Source organism: Microcaecilia unicolor, chromosome 7 (assembly GCF_901765095.1).
Source record: "Microcaecilia unicolor chromosome 7, aMicUni1.1, whole genome shotgun sequence".
Lineage (NCBI taxonomy): Eukaryota > Metazoa > Chordata > Amphibia > Gymnophiona > Siphonopidae > Microcaecilia > Microcaecilia unicolor.
The window spans coordinates 154,727,212-154,743,781 of NC_044037.1; the positions used below are offsets into that span (position 1 = coordinate 154,727,212).

A 16,570-nucleotide genomic window follows, 5' to 3' on the forward strand; every position below is an offset into this window, starting at 1 on the left:
ATGTGGAGGATGCAGAATAAAGGGAACAGGGGAAGAAGTGAGACAAAGGGAGGAACAGGGATAAAGAGGGGTGAGAGTGGACATGGGGAAGGAAGAGGGATGGGGACACAGAGGGAAGCCGATAGGACAGAGGGGTGCAGAGGGAATGATAGTGGACATGGAGAGAGAAGAAATTTCAAATGGACCAAAGAACCTTGAAAGAGTAGGACTCAGCGGTGGGAGAACAGGGCAGAAGATGATAGACTTCATATGATTCAGAGGGAGTATACTGGAAACAGAACAAGGAGGGAAAGTGAGAACCTGACAATTGGTAGTTATAAGAGGGTGTGCTGATGGGCTGGGAGAACAAGTGAGTGTGTGAAAGGAGAGGGGGTCATGAGAAAAAGGATGAAGTGTGGGGAAAGGTTGAGACATTGTGAATGACCTAGAAAACTGTAGAGAGGATGAGAGGCTTTGAAAATGGATAGGGTTACTGGGAGAAGTATGCAAGGAAGGAGATGTGTCTTTGACCGATTGAGGGAGGGAGGAAATGGAGTTAAAAAGAAGGTGAAAGAGAGACAGTGGGAGATAGGGTACAGGATAAAAGATAGAAGAATAGCTCCATTTCTGACCCTATTCAAATCAAGGCTAAAAGCCCACCTTGTTGAGGTTGCAGGGATAGGGATGGGGCTGGGACTGAGGGGAGGGAATGACAGGAAGGGGAGGGTAGGTGGGCACCAAGAGGGTGAGCACAGAAGATGGAAATGAAAGACTAAATAGAGAGTGGAAGATGGGGTGGAATAAAAGACTGGGGAAGGAGAGATATAGAGGGAGCAATGGAGACCAGTGGAGAGGGAATCAGAGATTAAAAAAATCAGTAGGTAGATGAGAGCTGAAAAGAAGAGACTATAAAAGGGTGAGAGAAAGGGAAAATTAGGGTAAAATCAAACGGGCAGAAATAAATGCAGAGAAGAGAAAACTGGGGGAAAACTATAAAGAAATATTAGTGCTTCACAGTTTAGTTGTAGAGAAGGAACAGACAAGGACAAGAGAAGAAAGGGAAAGGCAAACCCGTAAAATAATTTAGAAGACTGAAGCAAATAAAGTGGAAAAGAGAATGAGATCAGCTCAATTAGAAATAAAATGCCCAGCAAAACAGGTAGAAAATAAAATTATTTAATACCTTTTAAGTATTGGAATGTGTCAATTTTGGGAAATATATATTTTTGCTATTTTTCCATTTTGTATAATACAGAAGAAAATGCATTTCTGTTCCTCTTTTAACAGTATTGCCCTGCTTATAGAGTCTGGCATTCTTGGAGGAATGGTCAAGGGATCCCAGTTTTGTCCCCTACTTTGTATCAGTTGAAGGTCCATCCATGCTTTACATGTGTGACTGAGGTAAAGGATTCTGTTACCACATACTCTTTGTTTAGGAATCTGGAACAGTCCAGTATGTTCTAGTTCTCTAGTAGTAGGTATATTGGTGCTCTAGGGCTAAAGTACAGTATATATACCACTATTTTTCATAGGTGGATTAAGGACTGTTATGGTTTGATAAGTTTAATATATAGATTTTTTAATCTCTTTTTCCAGGGTTTTGTGTCATTTGAAAAAGTCTCTGGCCCTAATTAGAAGCTGGCCCTTAGAACCCAAAATAAAAACACTGAAGACTAATGGACTTCACAAACATAAAGAAACAATATGAACAAAAATCCATTTGACTTAATTAAAGCATTTGACAGTGGAAAGAGTATAAGCTGCTCCTGTTTCTATCTATGATATAAGAGAGATAGCTTCATTATTGGGGAAAAACAAGTTTATAATAGAGATCTGGAGGGCTGGTTCGTGTGACTGTGTGTGTCTGTGTCTCTTTTGAGGGCTGTTGAGTAATCTAATCTGGACATTTATATTCAACTTTACCTATAAAGGCTCGTGGAGGATTCCAAAACCAAGGAATAGGTTAAAAAATCCCACCAAATTACAATAAAATTAACCTGTGTCTGTGTTGAGGGCTGGTGTGTGTGTGTGTGTCTATGTCTGTATGATGTTTATAAGGAAGACGCTGACATTTGGTTGCGATCAACAAAGAACGCGGAGTAAAGTAGCACTATTTTGAACCATTGTCCTCCAACATTGGTATGAGTTTATGGCTGGCTTATGAGAATCCATGATGAAGGTTTTGAGTGCCAAAACACAGCATGTGTTGGGTTTCGACTGTTGGTATATGTTGAGTTTGAAGAATAAACGTCTTTTATTGATCAACCTGGAGCTTGTGATTAGCTTCTACTTTTGTATGCTGTCTGGGGGGGGGGGGGGGGGTGTATGTGTGTCTTTGTGTGAGAGAGTCTGTGCCAAGGGGTATTGTGGGTGTGTTTGTGTTTGCGCATATTTGAGCATGTGTCTGTGCTGAGAGGTGTTTGTGTTTGCGCATATTTGAGCATGTGTCTGTGCTGAGAGGTGTTGGTACTGCAGTGTTTCACAAGTCCAGTCCTGGAGTACCCCTTGCCAGTCAGGTTTTCAGGATATCCACAATGAATATGTATGAACTTGATTTGCATGCACTGCCTCCATTATATGCAAATATCTTTCATGCATATTCATTGTGAATATCCAGAAAACCCGATTGGCAAGGGGTACTCCATGATCAGAACTGGGAAACGATGGTGGTATTGTGTGTCTGTGTTGAGAGACAGTGTGTGTGTATTGAGGAATGGATGGTATGTGTGTGTGTGCATTTACTGAGGGATAGATGGTGTGTGTGTGTGCATTTACTGAGGGATGGATGGTGTGTGTGTGTATATTGAGGGATGGTGTGTGTGTATGTACATTGAAGGATGTGTGTATGTGTGTATTGAAGGATTGTGTGTGTGTTGACGGATTGTGTGTGTGTGTGTGTGTTGAGGGATGCTGTATGGGTGTATATTGAAAGATTGTGTGTGTGTGTTGAGGGATGGTGTGTGTGTGTGTGTGTGTGCATTTATTTATTTATTTGTCGCATTTGTATCCCACATTTTCTCACCTATTTGCAGGCTCAATGTAGCTTACATTATGCTGTAGTGGCGATCACCATTTCTGGGATGAGAAATACAACGTGATATTGCTTTAGAGTTCATAAGTGACAGAGTAGAATAAGCATTCAAGTATGAAGTGTTAAATTCCGGAATGAGAAATAAAGTGGAATTGCGTTAAAGTTCCTTGGTGTCAGAGTAAGTGATGCAGTCAAGTGTAGAGAGTTCGGTGTAGTTTCATTGTCTGGTATTTAGGTAGGGTCATTGTGGTATGCCTTTTTGTACAGGTTGGTTTTTAGTGATTTTATTTATTTAGCTGTGTTTATATCCCACATTTTCCCACCTATTTGCAGACTCAATGTGGCTTACAATATAATACAACAACAATCACATTGATGAAATAAGAAAATCAGAAGTTTGTTAGGTCTTGTATTGTTTTTATTTCGTTTGGTATTAGAAAAGGTGCAGAAAAGGGTGACGAAAATGATAAAGGGGATGGACGACTTCTCTATGAGGAAAGGCTAAAGCGGCTAGGGCTCTTCAGCTTGGAGAAAAGGCGGCTGAGGGGAGATATGATAGAGGTCTATAAAATAATGAGTGGAGTTCAACGGTTAGATGTGAAGTGTCTTTTCACGCTTTCCAAAAATACTAGGACTAGGGGGCATGCGATGAAGCTACAATGTAGTAAATTTTAAATGAATCAGAGAAAATGTTTCTTCTCTCAGCGTGTAATTAAACTCTGGAATTCGTTGCCAGAGAAGGTAGTAAAGGCAGTTAGCTTAGCGGAGTTTAAAAAAGGTTTGGACGGCTTCCTAAAGGAAAAGTCCATAGATCGTTATTAAATGGACTTGGGGAAAATCCACTATTTCTGGAATAAGCAGTATAAAATGTTTTGTACATTTTTGGGATCTTGCCGGGTATTTGTGACCTGGATTGGCCACTGTTGGAAACAGGATGCTGGGTTCGATGGACCTTTGGTCTTTCCCCAGTATGGCAATACTTATGTACTTGGTAGTGTATTCCATAGTTGGGTGCTTATATATGAGAAGCTGGATGCATATGTTGATTTATATTTTAGTACTTTGCAGCTGGGGTAGTGGAGATTCAAGAATGTGCGTGCTGATCTTTTTGTGTTCCTGGTTGGTAGGTCTATGAGATCTGACATGTAGGCCGGGGCCTCGCCGTGAATAATTTTATGAACCAAGGTGCAAATTTTGTACGCAATACGTTCTTTAAGTGGGAGCCAGTGTAGTTTTTCCCTTAGGGGTTTGGCACTTTCGTATTTTGTTTTTCCAAATATGAGTCTGGCCGCTGTGTTTTTGAGCAGTTTGGAGTTTCTTGATGATTTGTTCTTTGCATCCGGCATAGATTGCATTGCAATAATCTAGGTGGCTTAGTGCCATTGATTGTACCAGGCTGTGGAATATTTCCCTTGGGAAGAAAGGTTTTACTCTTGAGTTTCCACATTGAATGAAACATTTTCTTTGTAGTATTTTTCACATGGATTTCTAGTGTGAGATTCCTGTCGATTGTGACTCCAAGAATTTTCAGGTTATCTGAGACAGGAAGGGAGTAGTCTGGGGTGTTTATAGAGGATGAGACATTGTGTTTTTTCTGCATTGAGTTTTAATTGAAATGTATCCACCCATGAATTCATGATTTGGAGGCCGTGTTTGATTTCAATTGTGATTTCTGTCAGACTAGCCGTTAAGCCCGTTAAAACGGGCAAGTATTGGTATGCTCTATTTTGATGTATAACCCCCTCCCTCCCTCCCCTCGGCTCCCCGCCCTTCCTCCTTCCCTCCCTCCCAGCTCCAAGGCCCGATTCCCTCCCAGCTCCAAGGGCCCCCCCTCCGTCCCTCCCAGCCAGCTGCAAGGCCCCCCTCTGTACATCCCTCCCAGCTCCAAGGCCCCCCTACTTCTGACCTCCCATGTCCAGCATCCTCCCTCCTTTCCTGCCAGCTTCAAGGCCCCCTGTCTCTCCCTCCCTCCTAGCTCCAAGGCCCCATTCCCTCCCCTCCCAGCTCCATGGCCTCCCCTCCCAGCTCCAAGGCCCCCCGTCGAAGCCAGCTCCAAGGCCCCCCTCCGTCCCTCCCCTCCCTCGCAGCTCCAAGGCCCCCCTTCTCCTTATGAGCATTTCTCCTGCCTTCCCCTCCCCCCCCCGAGGTCGCTGCTATCGCCCCCCCCCCCCCGAGGTCGCCACCAGCCCCCTCCACCCGGGCCCTCTGTTCTACATTTAACTTACAGCACCGAAACCGCAGGCAGATCAGCTCCGTCGGCCTTCCTTCTCTGCCTGTGTCCCGCCCTCGTGTGACGTAACGTCAGCGAGGGCGGGGGACACAGGCTGGGAAGGACGGCCGACGGGAGCTGATCTACCTGCGGTTTCGGCGCTGTAAGTTAAATGTAGAAGAGAGGGCCTGGCCTGGTGGAGGGGGTTGGCTGCGACCTTGGGGGGGGGGGGGGCAGCAGCGGCGACCTGCAGGGGGGGAGCGGCAGCGGTGACCTCCGGGGGGGGGGGGGGAGCGGTAGCATTAGCGGCAGCGTCGACGTCCGTGTGGCAGTGACTGCACTCCTCCTCAGCGCAGAGTTTCCCTCTCTGTTCCGTCATCACGTCTTGACGTGGGGGCGGGACAGAGAGGGAAGTCTCTACTGCGCATTTGCAGGTGAGTCGGTCACTTGCCATTTATATGTTTGATCATGTTTGAACGGAATATAGATCGTGACATCGTACGCATAAATGTAAGGATTAAGGCCTTTGTTGGATAGCGAATTGGCTAGAGGAGTCATCATTAGGTTGAAAAAGGTCGGTGAAAGCGATGAGCCTTGGGGTAACTCCACATTCTGGTTTCCATGGTGATGATGTGTTTGAATTTGATATTATTTGGTATGTTCTTGCGGTTAGGAAGCCCTTTATCCAACTAAGTAAGTGTCCACCAATCCCGAAGTATTCTATGGTTAACCATGTCGAACGTGCACTGGACATGTCGAATTGTAGGAGAAGTATACTATTGCCAGTTGCAATTGGTTGTTTGAATTTGGGTTTCGGTGCTGTGGTTGGATCGAAATCTTGATTGCAATTCATGTAGTATTGAGAAATTGTTTAAGTAGTCGGAAAGCTGCTTGGTTACCATACTTTCCATTAGTTTAACTACCACAGGAATGGATGCTACCGGGCGGTAATTGGTTATATCATTTGTTTTTTTCTTTGAGTCCTTAGGTATTGGGGTGAGTAGTATGTTTCCTTTATCCTTAGGGAAGAGTCCATGTTGTAGCATGTAGTTTAGGTATGACGTGAGGTCTACTATGAAGCGTTGAGGGGCGGATTTTATTAGGTTGTTGAGACATGTGTCCAATTTGCAGTGGGATTTGGCGAACCTTTTGATCGCTTGGGTAATGGTTTCATCGGTAAGTAGAGCGAAGTTAGTCCAGATTCGGTCTGCTGGGTATTCATCGTGGATTGGGTCCAGACAGTCAATGAATTTTTCGTGGTCAGTAATATTAAGTGGTAGCGAGCTTCGTAGCTTTATAATTTTTTTGTTGAAGTATTTAGCAAGGTTGTCTGCTGATGGGGTGTCTATGTTGGTTGTGGTAACCGGTGTGGTATCTAGTAGTTAGTTGGAAGAGTTTATGCATGTCTTTTTAGTCTGGCCCTATTTTGGTTTTGTAGTATGACCTTTTGGTTTGTCTTATTGCATATTTGTATTTTCTTTGTGTTTGTTTCCATGCGTTCAGTGTGTATTCATCTTTTATTTTGTTCCATGCTCATTCGAGCCTCCTAACTTGTGCTTTTAGTTTTTTCAGTTCTTTGTTAAACCATGGTATCGAGTTGTGTCTTTGTGAGGTTCTTGTTTGTAGTGGTGCTATTTTGTCTAGTATGCTTCTGCATCTATTGAAGGATTGTGTGTGTGTTGAGGAATGGGGTGCGTGTTGAGGAATGGGGTGTGTTTGTATATTGAGGGATGGGTGTGTGTGTGTGTGCATTGAAGGATGGTGTGTGTGCGTTGAAGGATGGAGTGTGTGTGTTGAGGGACTGGAGGTGTGTGTTGAGGGATGGGTGTGTGTGTTGAGGGATGGGTGTGTGTGTTGAGGGGTGATATGCATGTGTGTATATTGATGGGTAGTGTAAGTATGCATCTGTGTTGAGGGCTGGTGTGTATGTGTGTGTGTCTCTGTTGAGGGCTGGTGTATGTGTATATGTGTGTCTCTGTTGAGGGCTGGTGTATATGTGTGTCTATGTAGAGGGCTGGTGGGAACGTAGGAACGTGCAGGATGTCAGGAACAGAATCCTTCCAGATCAGCTGCAGCAATGCGCCGGCCTGTAGACTAGCGCTGAAGAGGACCGGCTGGTGGGACCCCCACCAGCACAGGTACCTGACGGAGGGGGAGGGATGGCAGTGGTGGGAAAGGGGGGGCTAAAATGTGCCCCCTCACCTCGGGCTCTGGACCCCCCATCTCCTGCCGAAATCTGGCTACGCCCCTGCTCCAAATACATTTGAGCAGCAATGAAACTGCATCAGAGGTGGATGACTTCAGGAGCTGTGGCATTGGAGAAGGAATCCTCTCTCCCTCCTCCACCCAGTGTGCAATCTGCTTTGTCTAGCAATGATTTTGTCTCTCATACTGAAGCTTTATTGCCAACATGATCCCTGCTAGAAAAATAGTGAAGATCATTGGTCTAAGACAATAGTCACCACCTAATTACCTAGCCACTTGCTTCTTTAGTTGTACATGAGCTTCCAGCTTTATTCTGGTGTTCCTAGACAGCCAGTCTGAACAGACAGATCTTACCACTGCTGATGCCTGAGTTTGCGATTGCTGTTGCTTCGCTCCATTGGTCGGCACTGGAAACAGAATATGAGCGTTGATGCATGCCATCTGGACGACTGTTAAAAGACACCAAACTGATCCCACTTGCCATCTGAGACACAGATGTGCTGGTTGTCACATTCCCTATAAAAAACAGGCAACAGAAAGAAAAACAAACATAATGTAGGTTTATTTTGCCTTGGGGCTTTTTGTTATTTTATTATTTAGCTTCTATTATGGCTTTAACCCTTAAAAACATCACTCATCCAAATACTGGGACCGATTTACTAAAAGCTTTTTTTTCCCTTCCTGTGCCTATGGGGGAAAAAGATTAGAGAAGCATTTTTGAAAGGACGTCCAACTCAGAATGTTCCAGATGTCTATCTCACAAGTATTTTCAAACATGAAATACGCTGAGATTTTCTGTTCAAAAATATGTAAGATAGATGTCCATTGCTGAAGAGGTCCAGTACGAAAAGCCATTTTACAAACGGGAATGTCAAAATTATAAACGAGGGAAAACAAGAGACATGGAGGTCCGTATGGCAGCATTCTTAGAAAATGGCCAGACAGACATCCATACAGAGCACAGAAGCAGCCTACTGGTTAGTGCAGTGGACTGTAAACCAAGGGACCCAGGTTCAAATTCCACTTTAATGCTTTTATTTTGTAATTGTGAGCTCTCCAGAAACAGAAAAATACCTACTGTACCTGAATGTGCACTTCAATAGCCTTCAGGCTTGAGGGGGCTTATATTTATAGTCAATTATTCTAATTAGGACAACAAGAGGAGAGTTTTCATTAGAGTTTTAATTACATTTAATTACTTTCTGAGAAGCAAACACTAAATAAATTACATATTATACCATATAATCTTAAGGCTCTTTATAGTCATCTGATATCCATAGTACCTTAAGTTTTAATTAAACAATACTAAGATGCAGACAGCAGTCCAGCAGCAAGAGGGGTGCTATCCAGTCTTTTTCATTGAGTGTCACATATATGATTAACTCTCAATTGGTGAGAGGTTATACGTGTGTGCTCAATACATAGAGCTCTTAGTTCTCAGAGAACGAGACTGTTCTCTTGAGGCTAGAGTAGCAGACTTGCAAGAGATGAGGGAGACAGAGGTACATAAAGAAGGCCTAAAGAGACATTTGTAGAGAAGTCCCACCTCCAGTCTGTGGCAGCCCCTGTGCTGCCTCGGAGGAGGGAGGTATTCTAAAAGGAGAGAATCACCCTGGTGAAGCTGGAAGTAATCCTATAGCCAGGACTAGCCCACCAAGAGATACAATACCCTCTTGCATTGAGGAAGTGTCTCCAGGAGCTTCTGCCCAGGAAGGAAGGGTTAGGATGGCTGCTGTAGTTGGTGATTCGATCATTAGCATTGTAGATAGCTAGGTGGCTGGTGGATGTGAGGATCGCCTGGTCACTTGCCTGCCTGGTGAGAAGGTGGTGGACCTCATGCGTTACCTAGATAGGATTTTAGATAGTGCTGGGCAGTGGCGTAGCTACATGGGGCCACGGGGGCCTGGGCCCCCATAGATTTGGCTCTGGACCCCCCGGCCGACGACCCTCTCGACCCCCCTCCTGCCACCAACCCTCCCCCGCAGCCGCCTACCTTTGCTGGCAGGGGACCCCAACCCCCGCCAGTCGAGGTCCTCTTCTTTTGGAAGCCTTGCGCCGGAAGAAGAGGACCTCGGCTGGTGGGGGTTGGGGTCCCTCGCCAGCAAAGGTAGGTGACGGCGGGGGAGGGTTGGCAGCGGGAGGAGGGGTCGAGAGGGTCGTCGGCAGGGGGGGAGTCAAAGTTGTTGTTGGTGGTGGCGGCGGGGGGGGGGGGGTCGGCAATGGTGGTGGGTGGGGTCGGTGGCGCCGGGGGGGGGGCTAAAATGTGCCCCCTCACGGGCTCTGGACCCCCCTCCCGCCGAAGTCTGGCTACGCCCTTGGTGCTGGGGAGGAGCCGGCTATCTTGGTACATGTGGGTACCAATGCCAAAGTAAAATGCGGAAGGGAGGTTCTGGAAACCAAATTTAGATTCTTAGGTAGAAAGCTGAAATCCAGAACTTCTAGGGTAGTATTTTCAGAAGTGCTCTCTGTTCCACACGCAGCGCCCAAGAGACAGGCAGAGCTCTGGAGTTTCAATGTATGGATGAGGCAATGCTGCACGAAGGAGAGTTTTAGATTTGTAAGGAACTGGGCAACATTCTGGGGAAAGGGGAGTCTATTCCGGAATGATGGGCGCCACCTTAATCAGAGTGGGACCAGGCTGCTGGCATCAGCATTTAAAAAGGAGATAGAGCAGCTTTTAAACTAGAAACTGGGGGAAGGCTGACAGTCGTTCAACAGTGAATGGTTTGGAATAAGGTATCTTTCAAAGATAGCACCAAAACAGGGAATATAGGATATCCTGATAGCAAAGTTGTAATACAGCCCTTAGTAGACCAGGTGCCTTTAAATAAAAAGCAGACAAAAGATTGCAAATTATCACTGTCAACTGCTGAGCAAGATGTAAATAGGAACAAACATAGTTTGAAATGTCTATATGCAAATGCCAGAAGCCTTAGAAATAAGATGGGAGAGTTAGAATATATTGGACTAAATGAAAAATTAGATATAATAGGCATCTCTGAGACCTGGTGGAAGGAGGATAATCAGTGGGATACTGTCATACCAGGGTACAAATTATATCATAGTGATAGGGTGGATCAAATTGGTGAAGCTGTAGCATTGCATGTTAAGGAAGGCCTTGAATCAAACAGACTGAAAATTCTGCAGGACACAAAACACATCTTAGAATCCCTATGGATTGAAACTCCATGTTTAAAGGGGGAAACAGATAGTGATAGGAGTGTACTACCGTCCACCTGGCCAGGATGAACAGACGGATGTAGAAATGTTATCAGAAACTAAGGAGGCTAACAAACTGGGAAACACAATAATAATGGGTGATTTCAATTACCCAGATACTGACTGGGTAAATGTAAAATCAGGGCATGCTAGAGAGGTAAAATTCCTTGATGAAATCAAAGACTGTTTTATGGAGCAGCTGATAGAGGAGACAACAAGAGAAGGAAAAGTTCTAGACCTAGTCCTTAGTGGAGTGCATGCTCTGGTGCAGGAGGTAATGGTGCTGGGGCCGCTTGATAACAGTGATCATAATACAATCAGATTTTATGTTTCAACAATTTTTATTTTAAATATAACTGCATATTAACAAACATTTACTTTCACTGATTACAAACAGTTGAGTTCCACCACATCTTCATCTCCCTCCCCCCTCCCGTCAGCCCTCCCAGTAACTCCAATATGCCAAAACCCTCCATTGCCAGCTTATAGTATATATTTATAAAGTATTAACAATAAGACTTCGTCCTTTCTGTGTCATCTTATCCAAGTAGCATCCCCATATTTTAAAGAATCGAATTTTCCTTTTACAATGTCCTTTGGCCTCCTTTGCCTCCCAAACCAACAGTTGATGCACCTTATTGCGCCAATGCCAGAACGTCGGTGGGTTGGCTACAGTCCAATGTTGCATGATACATTTTCTTGCTACCAGATAGAGTTTTCGACACAACAGGGTTTTATCAGTATTCAATCTCCTATGTGGCTCCTTCATATCTAACACTAGCTGTAATGGGTTCATGTCTCTTCTACTACCCACCACTCCTGTAAGATAATTAACTATTTGCCTCCAATAACGTTGTATTGGTACACATTCCCACAGTGCATGATACAATGAGTTCTCAGTATTATTACATTTCAAACACATAGCAGTTTCAATTCCCCCCGATTTAAACAGTTGGACTTGGGTAAAGTATGCTCTGTGCATTATTCTATACGCACATTCTCTATAATCAGCTCCTCCTATTATGTGTGGAATATCTTTGATCTGCTTCATCATATCCCAAGAGTCCAACGCCCTTCCCATATCTTTCTCCCATTTCTGCCGGATCTGAGTCAATTCTTTCCCCGGGGCTAGACTCCACACCTTCTGATGTATTTGTGATATGGAGGGGGCTTGTTCAGAAATCTCTTCAAAAAAAGTCTGAATCCTATTACCCAATTTGTTATTCAATACTTCTTTACTGAGTGATTGTATGTAATGTTTCAGTTGGCAGTAAGCATATTTGTCCCCCCAGTCCTGTTCAGTTTGGCCTATCAACTGTGTCAGTGATTTAATTTCGCCTGTTGCATCTAAAGCATCTGCCAAAGCTATTACCCCTAGTTGTTCCCATCTGTCAAAAGTTTTATTTTCCATCCCTGGTACAAAGGCCGGATTTCCTTTAATATTGATAAGTTCAGTTGTGTTCGGGTCCCCTCCTAGTAATGTCCCTAAAAATCTCCATGCTTCTCTTATTGGCTTGAGTAGAACATTATTTCTATGTATGTGTGGAATCTCTGTATTCCGCAAATGCAATAGTGTAACATAACGATAAGGACTAAAAAGCGCGTTTTCCATCTCAAGGGGTGTATGTTCTTGAGTTTGGTAAATCCTATCCCTCACATGTCGTAGGAGGCAGGCCATATTATACAGTTTAATGTTGGGAATTCCTAAGCCCCCCTGTTTCCATCCTCCCAACATATATTTCTGCTGCATCCTAGCTCTTTTCCTGGCCCAGCAAAACCTAAACACTAGTCTATATAGGTGTTTTATATCTTTCTGTAGCAATGCTATGGGTAAAATCTGTAGTGCATAGAGCCATCTTGGCAAAATGACCATTTTTATAAGACTTATCCTCCCCGACAAAGACAGCGTCAAAGTTGACCAGGAGTCCAATTGTTGGGTTGTCTGCTCTAGCAGTTTTGCTACATTTAATTGATATATCTCTCTCGGTCTAGCCGGTAGCAATATTCCCAAATATGTAAAGAAGTTATGTGTTTGTTTCAGAGGGAATCCATCCAGCCATAAGCCTTGGATGTCCGCATTAATCGCAAGGGCTTCCGACTTGTCCATGTTCAATTTAAAACCCGAATAGTCTCCATATTCATGGAAAATCTCTAAAAGATTGTCAAGTGTCTTCTTCGGTTTTGTAATTATCATTAACAAGTCGTCTGCAAATGCAGCCAGTTTGAACTCCTGTTTCCTAATTTGCACCCCATGTACCGCTTTACAATCATATATATCCCTAATGAGAGGGTCCAATTGGAGCGCAAATAACAGGGGTGACAAAGGGCACCCCTGTCTTGTTCCTCTACCAATCTGTATTTCTCCTGAGACGTTACCGTTTATCAGTACCTGTGCTCTCGGTAAATAATACAATGCTCTGACTGCCTGCACAAAATTGCCATTGAATCCATATTTCTCTAGTACCGAGTATAGAAAGGCCCACTCCACTCTATCAAATGCTTTTTCTGCATCAAAGCTTATCATTAAAGCTTGTTCTTTGGAGAGACCTAATCCTTCCAAGGCCGCCAGAATGTGCCTCATGTTTTTCGTAACTGATCTACCTTGTACGAATCCCACTTGTGCTGGGTGTATGAGCTCAGGTAGTACTCTGCCTAGTCTGTTTGCCAGTATTTTGGCAAATAGCTTTGCTTCCTGATTGAGTAGGGAGATAGGTCTGTAAGATGTAACTAGTTTTTCATCTCTTTTAGGCTTAGGAAACACCACTATTCGGGCCAAATTTAAGTGTTCAGGCATCTTACCTTTTTCTATCCATTCATTAAATACCCTAGCCAAGGTAGGGATCACCGAGTCTCCCATCAGCTTATAAAATTCCGCTTTATATCCATCTGGGCCTGGGGCTTTGCCTGTTTTGCTCTGAGTAATGGCCCAGGCCACCTCCTCATCGCTAATCCTAGCATTCAGGCGATTCTGGTCACTGCCTTGCAGCTTCGGAATTTGTAGGCCCTCTAAATATAATTCCCCTGATAATCCCTCTTGGTCTGAGGCCCTATAAAGTTGCTGATAGTATGTTTGGAAAGCTAGCCTGATCTCATGATTGGTGTGTATGAGTTTCCCCTCCGTGGTTTTCATAGCTGTTATGTTCCTAGGTGCATACCTAGGTGCTATGAGGCGAGCTAGATATTTGCCCCCTTTGTTCCCATATCTATATAGTTGGAATCTATAATAGGCCTGAGACTTTATTTCTCTCTCGTGTAGGAGTGAATTCAGAGTTGTTTGTAGGGCCAATATTTCCTGCCTAATCTTGTTACCGGGATTCATGCCGTATTGCCTATTCCAGTGGTGTAATTGTTTTTCAAGCCTCACAATTTCTCTATCTCTTGCTCTTTTATATTGCGCAACATAACTTATAATTTCGCCCCTCAATACTGCTTTTGCCGCTTCCCAAAAATTAGTCGTTTCGTTCACTGAGCCTTCATTAAAGTGTTTATAGTCTGCCCATTTTGCGAGCAAATATTCCCTAAATTTTGCTTCTCTTATCAGGTATGCGGGAAACGTCCAGTTGTGCATCCTCTCATCTTTCCCTCCTTCGTTCCATTTCATTCCTATCACCGAATGGTCCGATATTACACAAGGGTCTATATGGGCCGCCATGATATCTGTTAATAAGTTGCGGGATGCTAGTAAATAATCTATTCTAGATGATGTTCCGTGTGCTCTGGATTGGTGTGTGTATTCCTTGTCCAGTGGGTGTAGTGTCCGCCAGACGTCAATTAAGTCAAGCGTTGTACAAAAATCTGGTAGTCCTCTGGTATCTATTTTTCTTATTTTAGTTGGGGGGTGTGACCTATCTAGTATTGGATCCCATGTCATATTGAAATCGCCCCCCAACATTGTGGGTAGCGATTCCAACCGTGTGATCTGTTTGAGTACTTTCTTATAGAATTTTTGGTCCAGTACATTAGGAGCATAAATGCTTCCCAGAAGCATGTTTTTTCCATTTATCGTAACTATACCCATAACATATCTATACAATCAGATTTTATATCAGCTTTGGAATAAGTACACACAGGAAATCCAATGTGTTAGCATTTAACTTTCAAAAAGGAGACTGATAAAATGAGAAGAACAGTGGAAAAAAAAAACCTGAGAAGCTCCGAAGTTCAAAAATTTAAATCAGGCATAGATGCTGTTCAAAAATACCATCCTGGAAAACCAGGCCAGTTATATTTTATGTACTAAAAAAGAGGAAGGAAGGCTAAGCGACAGCCAGAATGGTTAAAAAGTGAGGTGAAGGAAATTGGAAGAAGGATCCAACTGAAAATAATAAGAAACAGCATAAGGAATGGCAATTCAAATGCAAAGCACTGATAAGGAAGGAAAAGATGGACTCTGAAAAAAGGATTGTGTTGGAGATAAAAATATAGTAAAAACACCTTTTTAGGTATATTAAAAGCAAGAAGCTGTCAAAAGAATCAGTTGAACCTCTAGATGACCAATGGGTAAAAGGGGCACTCAGGGAAGACAAAGCCATAGAGGAGAGATTAAATGAATTCTTTTCTTTGATCTTCATTGAGGACGATTTGGGAGAGATACCAGTGCTATTAATGCTATTCAAAGGAATCAAATCTCATTGAAGAGTAGCAAATCACCTGGACCGGATGGTATTCATCCAGGAGTACTGATAGAATTGAAAAATCAACTTGCAGAACTATTGTTTGTAATATGTAATTTATCTTGAAAAATCAAGCATGGTACTACTGGAAGACTGGAGGGTGGCCAATGTAATGCTGATTTTTAAAAAAGGTTCCAGAGGTGATCCGTGAAATTATAGACCAGTGAGCCTGATGTCGGTGCTGGGCAAAATGGTAGAGACTATTATAAACAACAAAATTACAGAGCATATTCAAAGAATGGATTAATCAGACAAAGCCAACATGGATTTAAAGAAGGGAAATATTGCCTCACCAAACTACATAGTAAATGACGGCAGAAAAAGACCTGCATGGTCCATCCAGTCTGACCTACAAGATAAACTCATATGTGCTACTTTTTGTGTATACCTTACCTTGATTTGTACCTGTCCTTTTCAGGGCACAGACCGTGTAAGTCTGCCCAGCACTATCCCCGCCTCCCAACCACCAGCCCCGCCTCCCACCACCGGCTCTGGCACAGACCGTAAAAGTCTGCCCAGCACTATCCCCGCCTCCCGCCACCAGCTCTGCCACCCAATCTCGGCTAAGCTCCTTAGGATCCATTCCTTCTGAACAGGATTCCTTTATGTTTATCCCACGCGTGTTTGAATTCTGTTACCGTTTTCATTTCCACCACCTCCCACGGGAGGGCATTCCAAGCATCCACTACTCCGTGAAAAAATACTTCCTGACATTTTTCTTGAGTCTGCCCCCCTTCAATCTCATTTCATGTCCTCTCATTCTACCGCCTTCGCACCTCCGGAAAAGGTTCGTTTGCAGATTAATACTTTTCAAATATTTGAACGTCTGTATCATATCACCCCTGTTTCTTCTTTCTTCCAGAGTATACATGTTCAAGTCATCAAGTCTCTGCTCATACGTCTTGTAACACAAATCCCTTACCATTTTTGTAGCTTTTCTTTGCACCGCTTCAATTCTTTTTACATCCTTCGCAAGGTACGGCCTCCAAAACAGAACACAATACTCTAGGTGGGGCCTCACCAACGACTTATACAGGGGCATCAACACCTCCTTTCTTCTGCTGGTCACACCTCTCTCTATACAGACTATCAACCTTCTAGCTACGGCCACCGCCTTGTCACACTGTTTTGTCGCCTTCAGATCCTCAGATACTATCACCCCAAGATCCCTCTCCCCGTCTGTACCTATCAGATTCTCCCCGCCTAACACATACGTCTCCCGAGGATTTCTATTCCCTAAGTGCATCATTTTGC

General features: G+C 43.8%; 1 protein-coding gene across 2 annotated transcripts in view; it reads right to left on the reverse strand.

The window, feature by feature from the left end:
• The window catches only part of AGAP1 (ArfGAP with GTPase domain, ankyrin repeat and PH domain 1), a 2,358,592-nt gene that overhangs the window by 849,896 nt on the left and 1,492,126 nt on the right, over nt 1–16,570 (reverse strand). For both annotated transcript variants that reach the window (XM_030210552.1, XM_030210551.1), the window contains exon 12: nt 7,779–7,940. In XM_030210552.1, coding sequence (XP_030066412.1) covers nt 7,779–7,940 — 162 coding nt within the window. The remainder of the gene's footprint in view (nt 1–7,778; nt 7,941–16,570) is intronic.